General features: G+C 61.6%; 2 protein-coding genes across 2 annotated transcripts; one reads left to right on the plus strand and one right to left on the minus strand.

Annotated features, from left to right (window-relative positions):
• Positions 1 to 743: 743 nt before the first annotated feature.
• On the minus strand, positions 744 to 4671 carry C21H1orf50 (chromosome 21 C1orf50 homolog). Its single transcript, XM_086764366.1, has 4 exons — positions 4545 to 4671; positions 3506 to 3592; positions 2281 to 2412; positions 744 to 1601 (listed from the first exon to the last, which is right to left on the minus strand). The coding sequence occupies exons 1-4, from the start codon at positions 4662 to 4664 to the stop codon at positions 1419 to 1421; spliced, it is 522 nt and encodes a 173-aa protein (XP_086620492.1). The 5' UTR covers positions 4665 to 4671; the 3' UTR covers positions 744 to 1418.
• Positions 4672 to 4873: 202 nt separating this feature from the next.
• P3H1 (prolyl 3-hydroxylase 1) lies at positions 4874 to 12346 on the plus strand. Its single transcript, XM_086764332.1, has 15 exons — positions 4874 to 5354; positions 5667 to 5819; positions 6056 to 6245; positions 6681 to 6812; positions 8329 to 8468; positions 9189 to 9278; positions 9393 to 9445; positions 9819 to 9940; positions 10112 to 10239; positions 10335 to 10430; positions 10563 to 10713; positions 11203 to 11320; positions 11514 to 11589; positions 11755 to 11895; positions 11987 to 12346. Exons 1-15 carry the CDS (start codon positions 4890 to 4892, stop codon positions 12104 to 12106), a joined length of 2175 nt encoding a protein of 724 aa, XP_086620458.1. The 5' UTR covers positions 4874 to 4889; the 3' UTR covers positions 12107 to 12346.
• Positions 12347 to 14016: the final 1670 nt, after the last annotated feature.

The raw sequence follows: 14016 nt of genomic DNA on the forward strand, positions 1-14016 counted from the left end.
ATGAGAGGTACGGGCTGAGGGAGAACATGGTGCTGCAGCATCCTCCTTTACGGGACACCGGCAGGGCACCCAAACCCCCCCCAGCTGCAGATGAGGACCAGGTGACTTGGTGTAAGATGAACAAATCAATGCTAGAACGGGAACAAGAACCTTTAGAGTTAAAAGAGGCGAATTTGGGAGCATACGCATGAACTGATCCAAGCACCCCTCAGCAGAGCTGAAGGCAGCGGTGTCTTCCTCAGCAGCAGGTAAGGAGAGACGGGCCAACGCCTGGGATGGTCACTTGGAGCTGAGCAACCGCCTGGAACAAGCAAGCTCCCAGGAAGGCGAGTGACCACCGCACCTGAGACCATGCCGCGGGGAACAGAGGACACTACTCTTCCACCAGGACCCTGGAAGTCAGGAGAACCCGACCGCAAACGCAGGTGCAGATGATGTTCCTTGGTGGAGCCCAACCATAAGTGCACTTGCAGTTGGGCTCCACCAAGAAGCACCACCTCCACCCTTGGTGGGTTTCTGGCTCCTCGCAGAGGAGCAGGCGAGCTCCTGGAGGAGCCTTGTGCAGTTGAGCAGAGGGGAGACGTCTCCTCAGCAGGTCTGATCTTTGCCTCTCCCCAGTTCTTGGTGGAAAAAAAAGAGAGCCTGGAGATGTCCTACCAGCAACACATGCCACTCTGGTAAAGCCAAAGGGACCCTTGCCACGCAGGCAGGACACTGGGTCTGTCTTGGAGGCACATTTAAGATCAAGATTGATTGATTTTATTTTCTCCACTGCTCTGCCACAGAGGCACTCAGTGTCCTCGCACATTCCTGTCTCACCCTGGCAGCTCATTAACTCAAATCCAAGGGGAAGGCATGAGGACTGTGAAACACCCACCTTCTGAAGAGCACCTGAAGCCTGCACGGCACTTTTGAGGAGGCTCTTCCCAGAGAAGAGGACTCCAGGTCACCCCACGTTTCAGACTCAGGGGTTCAGACCAGCTGGGACAGACCCTTCAGCGCGAGGTTTTGACCGCTCTTCCCAGGCCGCAGAGCTTCTTAAATAGGAGCGTTTTAAAGAGGAGCCCTGAAGTCATTACCTGCTGCAGGCTGTCACAGCGAGGTACACCAAAGCTGCGTAGGACGTATTTTACAGCGTTATCACATCTGCCCCAAGCATGTTTGCTTTTTGCCCCAAGCCCCCTTGGGAATGACTCCACCTGATGTTACCCGCCTCTCACTACAGCTTGGCCCAAGTCAAAGAAATCAATTACCCAAAAATCCAGTTAAGACTGAATGCAGAATCAGTCTCGTTAAAGCACAGAGCAAGTACTGGCAGCATCAGCGGTTTTGTTTCTTGGTCTCATTCCTCGCTCTGCCTTTGGCAGCGTGCAGGCACTGCGCGACCCTGCGCGGGGCGTCCCGCATGGCCGCTCGTGTCACTTGGTGAGGCCCTGGAAGTTGGGCTCCGTACACGGGGGCAGCGCCGCCTGTTGGGTCAGCAGTTTGTCCAGGATGTTTCTTTCAGCATCTCGTCTCTCAATGTCCTCAAACGGAGTCCAGGACATGTCGTACTGGAGCTTATAAGCACCAAGAAATTCGTGGGGACTGGTCCCCCATTCCTGGAGGAGAAAGGAGAGATTCACATTGCTGCTCGGTTTTTCCTGGAGCTGTGCTGTGCTCTCCCTCAGCCCAACCTCTGCTCTCCCTAACCCCAACCTTTGAAGCTATGTGACCATCTCATTTTCTAACCTAAAAATAGGCTCAACTATTAGACCTGAGCCTAAGACCAGGTCAAGCTTAGTGCTGCTGACAGAGGGAGGCTTGGGGATACAAGATCTCCCTGACCTGCACAGAGCTCCTCCACCTGCTTGGTGCTTTGCTCTGAAGCCTTCACTCTGTGCGTAAGAAAACGGGCGGCCTGGAAGGAGGATACCGCCAAGACCACCCCTACCAAGCTGCAGACAAACTCACTCCCCTGGGCTGAAGCACCCAAGGAGACCGGACTGCCAGGCAGCCACACCAGAGAGGGCAGGCCCAGCGCATGTGTGCAGCTCTTCAGAGAAAGAACCGCAGGGACCGCAAGGCAGAATTCAGATCCACGCACCAAAGATCTTCTTGCCCACCAGCCACCAAGATCCAAGAGAACTTGATAACACGGCAGAGTAACTCAGACCAAGGACAAAGGCCAACAAACGTCCCCATCGAGCTGGTGCTTTTGTTTGAGGTCCAGAAGTGCCCCAGCAGCAGAAATGTGGGGTTTTTTTCCCCTCCCTGCTTCTGGTGGCTGTAACCACCCACCTCAGGAGACAGGATGGAGAAGTATCGCTGGCCACTCTCCCGCCTGTACATGTAGTAAATGTTTCCTGGCTTCTTCACGAGGTTGCAGGCCACGTGGTGCAGATCAGCATCTCTGTTAGCTTCATCCAAGACCTAAAAAACCCCAAATTTCCGCACTTGAAATAAACCAACAGCACACTACTGCCTCTTAGCCAGAGCCTGAGATACTTCACTTGACAGGCCACTCGCGAGGCCTCGTCCTCCCCAGCGCACACCTGGCTTCGTGCAGCACTTCTTCCCTTGCCCCAGGAAGGAGACGCTTTCCAAAGAGAGAAAGTTTTCCCCTGCCACCCGGACCTCAGAGCTCCTGCACCTCTCCACGGAGGTGGAGATACCTCTGAGCACCAAGGACCTCTTCACCGCAGCCCCGGGTTCACCTCCGTGCCTGGCCCCACCACGTGCTGGACTCGTTCCTTGTCTCCACACGCAGCTGCTGGAACCTGGGGGCTTCCCTGCTGCAGTTCCCCAGGAAAGGGCCAGCAGACAAAGGGGAATTCATCTCCCCAGCTCCACCAGCTGACTGCTCCACAGCTCCGGCCCCACCAGTTAACGATCATATGACGCAGTGGCCTTGATGGCAGCAGGCCAGTCGCAGTGACTGGCAGATCCTCTCCCGCCCAGGCTCTGAGGTTTCACCCCTGAGGGTGAGGTCGGAATTGAAGAGGACAGCTGAGCCCCGCTGGGCTTGCTGCCGGGGCCACCTCCTCCAGCAAATGAGCTGGGACAAACTGGAAATGCAAGCCCATCATCAGGTAACAGCTCAACTTCTCCCAGGGGCTCAGATCCAGCCAGAGCCACGTTGCCGCCCCACTGCGCCGAGTCCTCTCGGGAGCACAGCGCACACGCTGCGGTGAGAGGAGCTGTCTGCCCTAAAGCCAGAGTCATCTCTCCATCCTTTCTGGCACCGGGGCTGATTTCAACTGGCCATTCTCGCTCCTCCGCCTTAACAGAAGTCCTCCCTGATGTGCAGAGGACTTGGGGAAAGCACTGAAAACATCCCCCAGCCCATCCGCAGCTGATACCAGACAATAAACTCTCATTATTTTCCCACTGAATCTTCTCTACTTGGCTCCTGGCCGTGATTCCCGTCCAGGCCGCAGCTGGTCCCAAATGGCTGGCAGTTGAGAAAGGTGCTCATCTCCCTCCCCTCGCCAGCACAAGGCCCGACTCGCGGACACATCCTCACCTTCCGAGCCTGCTCCTGCAAGTGCCGGATCTGCTCAGCGATGACAGTCAACTTATTGCAGGCGTTCGCTCGGATGAAGTCGTCTGCCTGCGAGGAAAGGCGAGGTTTGGTCAGAACGGGGAAGAGCCGCGGCCCTTCGGACCTTGCCGTGCTGGGCGTGCGGTGGAGAAGCGGCGGTCACAGCCTCGCTGGAGGCTCTGACGGGGCTGTGAGTGGGGCAGGAGCGGCGCCACGTGCAGCTTGGGAGGGCAGCCACGGCGTCCCCGGGCAGCGGGGTGACAGCCGGGGAGCAGGGCCCAGGCAGTGGGAACAGCCACGGCTGGGTGGCAGTGGAGGGGAGCAGTAGGATATACTGGGAAGCACTGAGGTGGACAGAGAGGTAGTGGGATGCACTGGGAGGAGGCAGTAGGACTTACAGGAAAGCTCTGAAGGACATACTGGGCTAGGATGTCGTACTGGAAGGCAGTTGAATGCACTAGGAGACAATGGGAGGATAGCACATCATTCTGGGAGGCACTGGGATGGACTGGGAGGAGCAGTAGGACATATCAGGTGGAACTGGAGTGGGCTCAGAGGCACTGGGATGGACTGGGTATCACTGAAGGGAGAACGGGACATACCAGGAGGTGCTGGGATGGCCTGAGCAACCGGGCAGCAGAACACACCTGGACACAGTGGGGGGGCACTGAAGGCAGTGGGATGTGCTGGGAAGCAGTACAGCGTACTGGGATGGACTGGGAGGTTAGTGGGATGTTCTGGGAGACACAGCAGGAGGCAGCGAGGTGCGACGGGAAGTCCCGGGAGCGCGGCCCACTGGGGAACTGGAATGCACTGGGGCACGGGAAACACCGGCAGGGGCAGCGAGATGCGGTGGGAGGCACTGCGGGACACCCTGGGAAGCCGCCGGGACACCGGAGAGCGGCGGGATGTTCTACGGTTCAGCCCCTCACGGGCGCCAGCCAAGGCCCTGGAGGCAACGGGACACCGGGTACCCGCGCAGTCCCCGGGCCCGGTCCTGCCTCCGCGGCCCGGCCCTCACCTGCTGCACCTGCCGGGCCAGGGCCACCAGGTCCCCGGGGTCGCCGACGCGGGCGGCGCGGCCTGCGCTGCCCTCAACCAGGGCCAGGCCCGCGGGCTCCGCACCCCGGTCCGCCGCCATTCCCGGCCCGCCGAGCACCGCCCCTTCCGCCCAGCCGGGGGTGGGACTTCCGCTGCAAGGCCGAGCTATGGGCGAGCGGCGGGGGCGAGGCTGCGGGCGCCGGTTGGCCGGCGGGCGCCGATTGGTCGGCGGGCGGGAAGGGGGCGGGGCGGGGGCGGGGCGCGGCGCTCGCCGGTGCCCGGTGCGGGGGCGGGGCCATGGCGGGCGCGGCCCCGAGGCTCGGCCATGGCGCTGCCCGCGCTGCTGCCGCTGCTGGCGGTGCTGGCGCGGGTGGCAGCGGCGACGCTACCGGAACCGGTGCCGATCTCGGTACCGGGCGACCCCCCGCTGCCGGCCCAGCCCCCGGACGCTCTGTTCGCCGCCGGTGCCGAGGCGTACGCTCGGGGCGACTGGCCCGCCGTAGTGCTGCAGATGGAACGGGCTCTACGGGCGCGGGCGGCCGTCCGCTCCCGCTTGATCCGGTGCCGTTTACGTTGCGCCAACGCCACGACCGGACCGGCGGAAGGAACCGAGACCCAGCCCGAACCGGTGCTCCGTGACCTGCTCTTCTTCCGGGGGCTGCTGCACCGGGCCGCCTGCCTGCGGGGCTGCGGGCCCCCCCAGCCCTCCCGGTACCGGCTGGGCGAGGAGCTGGACCGGGAGTTCAGCAAGCGCAGCCCCTACAACTACCTGCAGGTCGCTTACTTCAAGGTACGGGACCGGGACCGGGACCGGGGGCCGATCCCGGGACGCGGGAGGGGTCTGCTTGCCCGCCCCGGTGGGGTGGGGGGTGTGGGACGGCGGCCCGGGCCCTCCCCGCCCCGCCCCGCCCCGCCCCCCCCCGCTCAGTGCCACGTCGGAGCCGGCCGTTACCGCCCCCCGTCACCGCCCTCCCTACCGGCTGCGGGACCCCCCCGGGATGTCCTGGGGACGGGGGTCCCCTCCGTACCCCACGGGGGTCCGCGCCGTGGGGCGGGCACCGCCTCACCCCCCCGCGCCCCCCATCCCCGTTCTCCCTCCCAGATGAACCGGCCGGCGCAGGCCGCGGCAGCCGCGCACACCTTCTTCGCGGCCAACCCCGGGCACCAGGAGATGAGGCAGAACCTGGAGTACTACCGAACCATGGCGGGCGTCCGCGAGGGCGACTTCACCGACCTGGAGGCCAAACCCCACCTGGTGAGACCCCCCCCCACCACCACTCCCCAGCCTTGGGGAACCCCTCCGAAAGCCTCGCCTTCCGCTGCCGGCCCCTGGGAGGTCAACACCGCGCGCGGCTTGTTGGCTCGGCAAGCTCGTGAGATGCCACCTTGGTGCTGGAGGCCCATCCCGTGGCGACAGGGCACCCCCCCGGGCGCTCCGTCACAGGGAGCGGGGTGCCGGACCCCGCCCCATCGTTTCTCATCCCTCCGCAGAGCGAGTTTCGGCTGGGTGTCCGGTTTTACACGGAGGAGCAGCCGGCAGCCGCCGTCCTCCACTTGGAGAAGGCACTGGGGGAGTATTTCGTGGCGGACGCCGAGTGCCGCGCGCTTTGCGAGGGACCCTACGACTATGAGGGCTACAACTACCTGGAGTACAACGCGGACCTTTTCCAGGCCCTCACCGGTGGGAGCCGCGTGTGCCACGTCCCGTCTCAAGAGTTGGGGACAAACCTGGGGGGTGGTGGTCCCCAAAGATCTGATGGGTTCCCCAAAGAGGGCAAACCCCATCCTAGGTTTCACTAGGAGGAGCGCGGCCAATAAGTGGGAAGAGTTTGCCTGCTCTCAGCTCTGGGGGTGATGCCCAGACACCCCTCCCCCCAAATTCCAGAAGGATGTGGAGAAACAGTAGAGGGGTCAGCAGGACACGGGGGCGGGAGGCTGAGGATGGCCACTCTGTCCCCATAGAGCAGCACAGCCCCACCATTGATGGGCAACCCCCATCCTTGAGGGGGCTCAACAGCCCTGCTGTGAGCAGGAGGTTGGAGTGGAGACCCCTCACGGTCCTGTCCACTGCCCCTTGGCCGACCGCAAGCGGTGACACGAGGTTCTTCTCCGCCAGATCACTACATGCAGGTGCTAAGCTGCAAGCAGGGCTGCGTTACGGAGCTGGCTTCGGAGCCCGGTCAGGAGAAGCCCTTGGAGGATTTCCTGCCCTCACACTTCAACTACCTCCAGTTTGCCTACTACAACAGTGAGTAGCTCGTTGCCCTGTCCTCTGTTGGCCATCGGTGCCGGATGTCGTGCTCTGCACGGGCCGTTCTTCACAGGCAGAGATCTTAGAGTCACAGAATGGTTTGGGTGGGAAAGGACCTTTCAAGCCCATCCAGTCCAACCCCCCTGCAAGAAGCAGGGACATCTCCAACCAGACCAGGTTGCTCAGAGCCCCGGCCAACCTGGCCTGGAATGTTTCCAGGGATGGGCCTTCCACCACCTCTCTGGGCAACCTGGGACAGTGTTCCACCACCCTTAGCATAAAAAATTTCCTCCTTATGTCCAGCCTAAACTTACCCGCTTTCAGTTTAAAACCGTTTCCCCTTGCCCTGTCACTACAAGCCTTGGTTGAAAGTTGTGTCCGTATTTCTTGTAAGCCTCCGTTACAAATGGAAAGGCTGCAAGAAGGTCTCCCCGAAGCCTTCTCTCCTCCAGGCTGAACAGCCCCAACTCTCAGCTTGTGCTCACAGCAGAGCTGCTCCAGCCCTCTCATCATCTTCGTGGCCTCCTCTGGACCCTCTCCAACAGGTCCACGTCCTTCTGACGTTGGGGCTCCAGAACTGGACACAGTACCGCAGGGGAGGTCTCACCAGGGCAGAGCAGAGGGGCAGAATCCCCTCCCTCGACCTGCTGGCCACGCTCCTCTTGATGCAGCGCAGGATGCGGTTGGCCTTGTGGGCTGCGAGCACACGTTGCCGGCCCATGTCCAGCTTTCCATCTGCCAGTACCTCCAAGTCCTGCCCCACAGGTGGCTCTAAACCCACCCATTCCCCACTCTTTACTGGTGCTGGTGGAGGACCTTTCACTGAGGTTCGCACAGCCCTGCTCCTCTGGCCTGAAATGTGCAGCAGGAGAGCTGGGTCTCGCTCCGCCTGGTTGCGAGAACCCCCTGTGTCACTTCAGAGGCTCAATTTCTGGGCAGCTTTGCTTTCCAAGTGAAATAACAGCCTAGAGAAGCTTTTATTTTTTTTTTTCTCCTGCCAGCTCCAAACCACAGAGGCACCCTCCCCCTCCAGAGCAGTTAGTTCCAGGCAAATACACCTAATTTTATTGTATTTTTTATTCACCTATTTAGAAAAAAAAATCTGAGATGTTTCTGTGCAAATTTCTCAAAAAAAAAAAAAAAAAGGTCCAAGAAGATGAAAAGGCTGCAGTCCTGTGCATGGAATTGGCTCAGGGTGCTTAAGTGGCTGAAAATTGTAGGTTAGCATGGAAATGGTTGGGTCTTGCCGTCTGGAAATAGGCTTCAAGATGTTTTCCAAGCAAGAAAATGACCCAAGCAGTGGCCCTGGTTTCTGGTGGGCTGATTTCTGGAGGCAGGAGAGCACCTAGGACTCCTTTGTAGCAGGAGTAATCTTTGCTTCAGGGTATCTGCCCTACTTGGGAGGCTCTCTGGAGAAAACGAGGACTTTCTCTCCCGTTTCTCCTCCATCTCCGTGTTTGCTCTGTCTCTGACGCTCTTGGGCGCCCTGTAACGGCACTGTTTCTCTTTGCAGATGGCAATTACGAAAAAGCCATTGAGTGCGCCAAAACCTATTTACTCTTCTTCCCAAACGACGAGGTGATGAACCAGAACTTGGCCTATTACACCGCCGTCCTGGGGGAAAACCTGGCAGGGCCCATCCAACCCCGAGAGGTGAGTGACCGGCTGGGGTGAGCCGTTCAAGGGACGTCACCTCCCCATTTTGGGGACCTTTGCAGAGGTTTTGGGGTCTGCTCTTGCTCTTTGGTGGCAAGGTGGAGGGGAATGGATGGATGGATGGATGGATGGATGCAAGACCCAACAAGCTGGAAAATAGCTGAGAGACTGAAAAACGTCACTGGCAAAACGTCTCTGGGCAAGTGAAGGCTTGATGGCTCGTGCACATGGATCAGCTCCTGCGGGAGAGGTCTGCGAAAGGCCAACCAACAGACATTTTAGGAGGATCTGAGCCCACCTCTGCGACAGACTTCCACAACTGAAGTGAAATTGCTTAAAACGGAGAGGGTCTGGCCTCAGAATAGCTGGGTCGGGTGCTGCCTGGGAGGTGGTAGGCAGGGGCGGAGGTCTCAGCCCCATGTCAGCTGGAGCAGGGAAGGGAATCTGCTTCCAAAGAGCTTCCTGCGGGGGGGACGTGCCTGTGCCTCTGTCCCCCATCCTCTCCCCAGGGCTCATCCTCACAGGACAGGGAAGTTCATGCGGGATGGGGAAAGCCGCTTGCTTCCTGGCTGCCAGAGGGACTGGGAAACCAGGGCTGTGGGTCTGGAGCAAGGATGGCAGGAATGACGTGAACCCAGCACCCTTCTGCCCTCGCTCGGGGTCTTTCCAGAGCCCTGGTGCCGTAGCTTCACCCCATCCCTCTGCCCCTCACCGCAGGAGATCCAGGCGTACCGCCAGCGAAGCCTGATGGAGAAGGAGCTGCTCTTCTTCAGCTACGACATCTTCGGCATCCCCTTCGTGGACCCGGTGAGTTGTGCTGGACGAGGCTGGACGCAGTGGCTGGCTGGGAAGGGGACAAGGGGTCTGCATCCCAGACAGATCCTTCTCCAGCTCCTGAGGTTCTTGTTCTTCTGGCTGCAGGACACGTGGACACCCGAAGAGGTGATACCAAAAAGGCTGCGAGAGAAACAAAAGTGAGTGTTCTCCCAAGCTGATGGCCAAGCCTACCCAACGTGGGGACCGATGGGATGTACCCCTCTTCCTCCACGGGGTTTGGCCCAAAGGCCATGGCCATGGAGCTGCTGCCAGGGAAGTTTTTTTGGTGTTTGGGCTGGAAGAGGCTGCTGGAGAGGCAGAACTTTTCTCCCCTCATCAGCCCTTGGGGTGATGGGGATGAGTGGGTCATCCTGAGCAGCTCGGGGTGAGGGATGTGTTGAGATGACTCTGTCCAACCTTGGGCTTTGTCACCGGCCCCTGGAGACAACTCGTCCTGTCCTGGTCCCGGTGCCCCTTGTTCCCGATGCGGGGACAGTGGGGCGGTGTTGCTGATGGCTGCTGCATGCCCAGGGTGGAGCGGGAGACAGCGGCGCGCATCTCGGAGGAAATCGGCAACCTCATGAAGGAGATCGAGACGCTGGTGGAGGAGAAGGCCAAGGAGTCTGCCGATATGAGCAAGTTCATCCGAGAAGGTGCGGAGGGCTGGGAGAGGAGGTGGGATGGGGACCTCCCCGCTGCCAGCCCGCGGTCCCTCCATGTGGGTGGTGGTAGGAGCGGGTGGCAGGACACAGCTTCCCCCAGTGCTGTTCCTCAGAGTTGGTGGCACCCATCCCTGTATCCTCCTGATCCCGTTTGTGCCACAGGTGGACCCTTGGTATACGAAGGAGCCAGTGTCACCATGAACTCCAAGGCCCTGAACGGTTCCCAGCGCGTCGTGGTGGACGGGGTCCTTTCTGCCGAGGAGTGCCGGGAGCTGCAGAGACTCACCAACGTGAGCGCGGGGACGGGAGGAGCGGGCAGGGGATGCCGAAGGGTCCCATCCTGCGGTTCAGAAGTCAGCCCGGTAACGCCGATTGGATTTTGCAGGCAGCTGCCTCAGCCGGGGACGGTTATCGTGGGAAGACGTCTCCTCACACCCCCAGCGAGACCTTCTACGGTGTGACTGTCCTGAAGGCCCTCAAGGTTAGGGTGGCTGCAGGCAGAGGGGAGAAACAGGCTGTGGAGACCAGGGACGGCAGGGTCTGAAGGCAGGCAGCTGCCCGTGCTTGCCCAGCCTGCCTGAGGCTGAGGCCGTGTCCCGTCCATCCCTCGCAGCTGGGCCAGGAGGGCAAGGTGCCTCTGCAGAGCGCCTACCTCTACTACAACGTGACGGAGAAGGTGCGGCACATGATGGAGTCCTACTTCCGCCTGGAGGTCCCGCTCCACTTCTCCTACTCCCACCTGGTCTGCCGGACAGCCATCGATGGTGAGCACAAGCCGAGGAGAAGCAAGTCTGCTTCAGCCTCTTGTCCTGTCCGAGTCCCTTCCAACAGCTGGGGTAATCTGGTCTTGGACCTTTCCTTGGAGACCTCCTTGCTGCTCCCAACCTGCTCCTTTTCGTAAAAGGGACGTGTGGGGAGCTTGTCCCAAAGCCTGGTTTGGGACGATGAGCACAGCTCTGTTGGTTGCCTCCAGTGGGGCAGGCGGCTTCATGCCGTGCTGGATTTCAGCACCCAGAGGCGTTTGGGATCAGATGCTGGGAGAGGCTGTGTCTGGAGGGCTGTGGAGATGCCATGGGACGAGTCAGCAGAGGCTTGCGCCACCCAAATGGCCTCTCATGGTCCACACTCCCAATGGGAGGGCTTTAGGCTACAGGTGACTTTCTTGTCACCTCCAAGCACATGGCACTTGGGGACAGACCCTGGTCCTGCAGGGACAAAGGGGCCCTGACGTGCCAGGTCTCCTTCCACCCTAGAGAAGCAAGAAGGCCGGAGTGACAACAGCCACGAGGTGCACGTGGACAACTGCATCCTCAACGCAGAGGCCCTGGTCTGTGTGAAGGAACCGCCAGCCTACACCTTCCGGGATTACAGGTACCAGTGGTGTCTGTCAGCCAGAGCTTCCCCACCTGAGGGCACCGTGGCTTGGTGGCACCTGGGTTGGGAGAAGCAGGGTGAAAGGACAACACGGCCTGGGCTCTTGCCGTGGTGTTGGAGCTCCAGACTCGCCTGCTTGCTGGAGCTGTGGTGACGGTTGTCACCTCCGCTTGTTCCCTGTGTCCTTTAGTGCCATCCTCTACCTCAACGGGGACTTTGAAGGAGGAGCTTTCTACTTCACTGAGCTGGATGCCAAGACCGAGACCGTAAGTAGCTCAGCTCCTTGAGGGTCCACGTGGAGCACCAAGCCCAGCTCCTGCCTGCTGGCCCCGTCCCCTGTGCCCCCACGAGGGATGAAGTTGGGCTGGGGGGACCGACTCATCCCCTCGCCTACTGGCTGCATCCTGACTGGGGTCTCCCCTGCGTCGCAGGCGGAGGTTCAGCCGCAGTGTGGCCGCGCCGTGGGCTTCTCCTCTGGCTCGGAGAACCCCCACGGGGTGAAAGCTGTGACCAAGGGCCAGCGCTGCGCCATCGCCCTCTGGTTCACCCTGGACCCTCGGCACAGCGAGCGGGTAAGCCCCCTCCCCAGCAGCGGGTGGGCTTTCTGCGGGGCCGGGGGGACAGGGCAACGGCCGTGCTTATCGCTGTGGGTCTGCCCCACAGGAGCGCGTGCAGGCGGACGACCTGGTGAAGATGCTTTTTGGCACAGAAGAGGGGGATTTGCTGCGGGAGCCGGAGCAGGAACCACCGGCTGCCGTCGCGGTGGGGAAGGATGAGCTGTGACGTCCCACGGGGACCAGGACGTCCCTGCCGCGACCGGCGACACCAGCGTTGCCGCTGCAGGCTGCTCCGCCGTGGGGCTGCCGGGTGGGACCCCCCTCTGCCCCTAACCAATGCGGGATGGGGAATTGGGGGTGCCCTGCAGCAGCCAGCCTCCCCTCTGACCTGGGGGGCATCACGGAGACTCTGGGGAGGGTGTGACGGTGGGGGACAGGGAGGGATGCTCCTGTAGGGGTGAGGACCCAGCGCCACGGTAGCGGACCGGTGCCCTTCCGCTCGGCTGAACCTGCAGCTATTTAAGTGCCTTGTGCGGGAAAGGGCTGAATAAAGGCGTTGGGTTTTTTTCTAAGCTGTCGCTTGCTGAGCAGGGGGCTGGGGGGCTGCTGTCCCCCCCACGCTGGCACGCAGCCTTCGCCCCGTGCATTTACCCAAGGGTTTTGCAGCCGTGCACCCCCAGGAAGGCATTTTTTTAGGGGACAAGGGGGACTTCTTGAGGGGCTAGCAGGTCCCGTGGGCGCTGCAACCCCCTACGTAAGCCCCGCAGCGTCCCCTGGGCCCCGCTCCTGTGGCGTGGGAAGGGACCCACGATTTCGGGGAGGAGGGAATTGTCCTTGAACAAGAAGGACATTGAGCACCGTGGCACCCCCGGAACAGGGCATCGAATTGTTCCCTGGCGTGTCCGGCCCCGGTTATTACCATAACCATCTGGGGAATGTGAGTAAATAAATCCAGCCCACGCCGCCAGAGCCCAGCACCCCCAGAATATTTGGAGAGGGCGTAGGGCAGGGCCCTTTGGCTTCGGGGTGGAAGAGGAGGGTCCCAGGGACCGGTTTCTCCAAGATGGATGGATGGTCCTGTTGGTGGTTGCCCACCATCCCGGTGTCTGACCCCGGCTGGCCGGAGGCGTGAGCAGACTGCTGATGAGGCCGGGGCGGTTAACGATTGCTAGGTCCCAGGGCTGCCGCTTGCCGGGCGCTCACCGTGGCGATGGCACGTGTCCCCCCCACAGCCCGTGTCCCCCTCCTGTGAGGGCCGTGCTGCCATCAATGCCGGCTCTTGTTGATGCCTCAGTGGCATGTGGAGAGGCAAGGGTCAGGCCTTGGGGGCACAATCCCCTTCCCCGCTCCCCCGCCAAATTCCTGGAGCCACCTCCAGGGCCTCTGCGGCTGGAGGCGGAGGGTCCCTACCCACGGCAGGGGTGCAGGGGGTCATGGATGGGTGGGGGCTCGCCTCCCCCAGTTTCCCCTCCCTTGGGGACCCCCATTTTCCCATCTCCCTCCACTGTTGCTTGCAGAGTCCCCATCTCCATCAAGCCCCAAATCCATCCCCCAAGAACACCGATATCCCTCCCCCTGGACCCAAATCTCTCCCCTGGCCCCAAATCCCCACCCCCCCGGACCCCAATTTTCCCTTCCAGTTACCCAAAATCCTCCCCCAAGCCCCAAATCCCCCCCCCCAGGCCCCAACTCCCCCCCCCGAGGACCCAATGCCCGCAGCCCCTCCAGGACCCCAGTTTTCTCCTCCAGTCCCTCCATCTTCCCCCAAGCCCAAATCACCACCTCCAGGCCCCAAATCTCCCCCCCCCCCCCCCCCAGGACCCCATATCCCCCCCCTTAGGCCCCAAATCTCCCCCAGGACCCAATCCCCACGCCCCCCGACAATTTTCCCCTCCAGTCCCTAAATCCACTCCCACCTCCCAAGCCCCAAATCTCCCCCCCAGCCCCAAATTCCCCCTCCCGAGCCCCGTTCTCCACCCCCCCAAGCCCTTCCACCTCCCCCCCCCCCCCCCGCGGCTCCTTCCCGCCTCCCCCCCCCTTCCATCTCCCGGGGCGGGGGCGTGGCCTGGGGCGGGGGCGTGGCCTGGCCGCGGAGGGGGCGTGGCCCGGCCGGTCCGGCGGCGGGCAGCGGCGGCG

Source organism: Chlamydotis macqueenii, chromosome 21 (assembly GCF_036417535.1).
Source record: "Chlamydotis macqueenii isolate bChlMac1 chromosome 21, bChlMac1.mat, whole genome shotgun sequence".
Classification (NCBI taxonomy): domain Eukaryota; kingdom Metazoa; phylum Chordata; class Aves; order Otidiformes; family Otididae; genus Chlamydotis; species Chlamydotis macqueenii.